General features: G+C 35.3%; 1 protein-coding gene across 1 annotated transcript; it reads left to right on the top strand.

Annotated features, from left to right (window-relative positions):
* Positions 1–494: 494 nt before the first annotated feature.
* Positions 495–2,135, top strand: Smp_172880 (hypothetical protein; the record flags this gene model as incomplete). Its single annotated transcript, XM_018788877.1, has 2 exons — positions 495–538; positions 1,893–2,135. Exon 2 carries the CDS (start codon positions 1,938–1,940, stop codon positions 2,133–2,135), a length of 198 nt encoding a protein of 65 aa, XP_018654376.1. The 5' UTR covers positions 495–538; positions 1,893–1,937.
* Positions 2,136–2,834: the final 699 nt, after the last annotated feature.

The raw sequence follows: 2,834 nt of genomic DNA, 5'->3' as shown, positions 1-2,834 counted from the left end.
AGTTATTTTGAGTGTTTACTGCTATGAACACAGTACTACAGTCAATTACTTTTGATCGTACTTACACTGTAGAGTTGACTAGACGAAAGAATATTGTGTTCTTCTCATGAACATCGTTCGCAATTTATTCCACCCTCGGTTATATGTCAATATATTACAACCAGGGACGCCTGACAAGTTCATTGTCGCCCTGCACCTAACAACAGCCTCATTGACTTCTACTTGATTCATCATATAAAAAACGGGATAATTAAGGATAATATTTGAAAACAGAGAGCACGCAATTGACTGGCCCGGAGTGAGCTATTCGGGACTGGCATCTGGAGCGTCTGAACACTTCTGTTAAACAAATAAAAGTTTTAATGTATAAATATCAGAAAAGTTCCACTGTCTACATAAATCTAAATATGTTTTACCTCTGTTATTAAAACAAAAAAATTATTTTTGAGAGGTTTATGGAAATTTATGTAAAGTAAGCGGGATATTGTGATGCGGCGCGTTATATAAACTTGTGAACGAATTCCCCAAAATACTCGACGTAAGGGTGAGACATCGATATTTCTGATTTATTTACACTGTTTTCGTCTTTATCCTTTGCAAGTTTGCTTTTGTTTTGCTTGTGATAGTTGCTCCCAATTCTTTTCTGTCCCAGATTTCACCTTCTCACGGGATACAGCGTACCTACAACCTTGACATGAACCACTGCACATTAGAATCATTGAGGGATTTACCCTCAGGGCGGCTTCTGCGATCCAACCAAGTTACACATAACATCAGTACTCGCGTTTGTAGGATGCTTCTGCAGGCTTATTAGGTTCTTTAATTATTGTCATATTTTAGACTAGAACGTTTTTAATAAGATTAATTACAGTAATCCATATTTTGACTTTATTCCGACCAAATGACCACAACCACTTAAGTGGACAGTGGTTTAGAATTTCGTAATTGGCGAATTATTAGTTTATGACCATAATATTCGGCTCCATCGACTAGTTGTCTATCCTCTTGATCAATCTCACCAGTGACCTTGTAATCGAATCGTTTAACGACTATGTAAATTAATCGTTTTTGAGTAACATTCTACACCAGGCTCAGACCTTCATTTATGTAGTTCGTCATTCAACTTTTGAACGCAGTTTTGGTAAAATAATTACATGCGAAGCAGTATATTCATTACACCATAGTCCCTACGTATCAAATTCTTCACATCAGAATTTTCCCGATTTTACGAACTCCCCTTTCTAAACAAATCTTAAGTGTTCGTTACAGTCGTCATTTCGTTGTCCTAAGAGTAGCACATGATCTGGATGGCAAGTCTTAAACATATAGGTAGAATATTTTTCGAACGTCTTGCTTGATAATTAGATAATAGTAACAACCTCTTGTTGAGTGTTTCAAACAATAAAGTAATCTTATCACTAAGTTGGTACTACTACCTAAAGAATGAGTTATTCTGAGTCTTAATGACTTTCATGTGGAGCGAATGCAGACATAGGGATCAATTTAAAGACCTGTATCTAGCACCGAAAATCAGACCCGTATATAGCTTTAGAAAAAAGATACAAGGTTAGATTCGTCACATCAAATCGTTCACATCGCAGGCTGTTCAAGGTTTGTACGTTTCTCTGCTAGACATAGCGCAGAGAATTTGCTGCCGACCTCACGGATACAGAAATTGTTTTTTCTACTGATGTTTTTTATCTAGTGATTCTCAAATGTTCATACTTATACTTACTTACTTACTTACTTTCGCCTGTTACTCCCAATGGAGCATAGGCCGCCGACCAGGTTCATACTTATAAATCTCACCTAATTAGACATCCTACTCTAAGATATTTTTCTTGTTTAGTTTTCCTCCAGTGACCACGTTTTTATCAAATACCATTTTACAGATATATTCAATCCTAACTTTCATCAACCTTGACTGAGTCATTGTCATGGTAGATTCTGAAAATTCAGCAGACAGAAAATACTACATTGATTTCGTCCCAACAAATTCTGCACAAGCCATTCAGAAAGCAGTTACTCATTTATATTGCTGTGAAGATATCGTGATTAAAGGAAAACTAGGAAGCGGCTATTTCGGCTCAGTATTTTTGGTAATCAATCTAAAATGTTTTATTATAATAAATTAAGGTAAGTACTTCTGGGTTCTTTAAATCATATCAATGTCCTGAGGTTTGTTACCCTCCGTTCATTATTTTGGTTCATAACTTTTAAATTAATCATATAAATACATAAATATCCTTATACAACAGTTGGATAATATAAACTACCACAGACATATGCTTAGTGTCCATACCCTAAAATAATTAGCTTGTTGCAACACTGGTTTATTGTTTCTATGTTTGTTTTATCCTATTCCTCCCTATTATGATAGGTTTGCATCACGTAGAAACTCCTCGCGTCCATACACTTTCTGACAAGAATTCACAGTGATTAGTGTAGAGTATTCATATTCTAAATGTGCTTCACATATCTATGATGGGTTATATTGAAATGGTGAAAATTAGGAATATACAATTGAAATGTGTTTGAGATATCTCACTGTAGGTTTTCCGTCTGGTAATAACTACCAATGCCAAATCCATACTTACTTATTTAAACACATACATATTGGTACAAAGGGGCACCAGATATATATGCGCCACACAAAACAATGAGAATGGGAAAAAAAGGGGTAAGATGCATATATATAAAAAATAGAATGAAAAAAAATAACTGAAATGTACAACCAGAAGACTCAGTTAAGAAAGTTATAACCACTCTTTATGAAGAAAGTAGAAGGTTACAGCAGGATCGCCACTGGCTTCTATTCTGAGTCATATCTGATA

Source organism: Schistosoma mansoni, chromosome W (assembly GCF_000237925.1).
Source record: "Schistosoma mansoni strain Puerto Rico chromosome W, complete genome".
NCBI lineage: Eukaryota > Metazoa > Platyhelminthes > Trematoda > Strigeidida > Schistosomatidae > Schistosoma > Schistosoma mansoni.
Note: the sequence above shows the minus strand (reverse complement) of the source record. Positions and strands in the feature narration are given on the sequence as shown.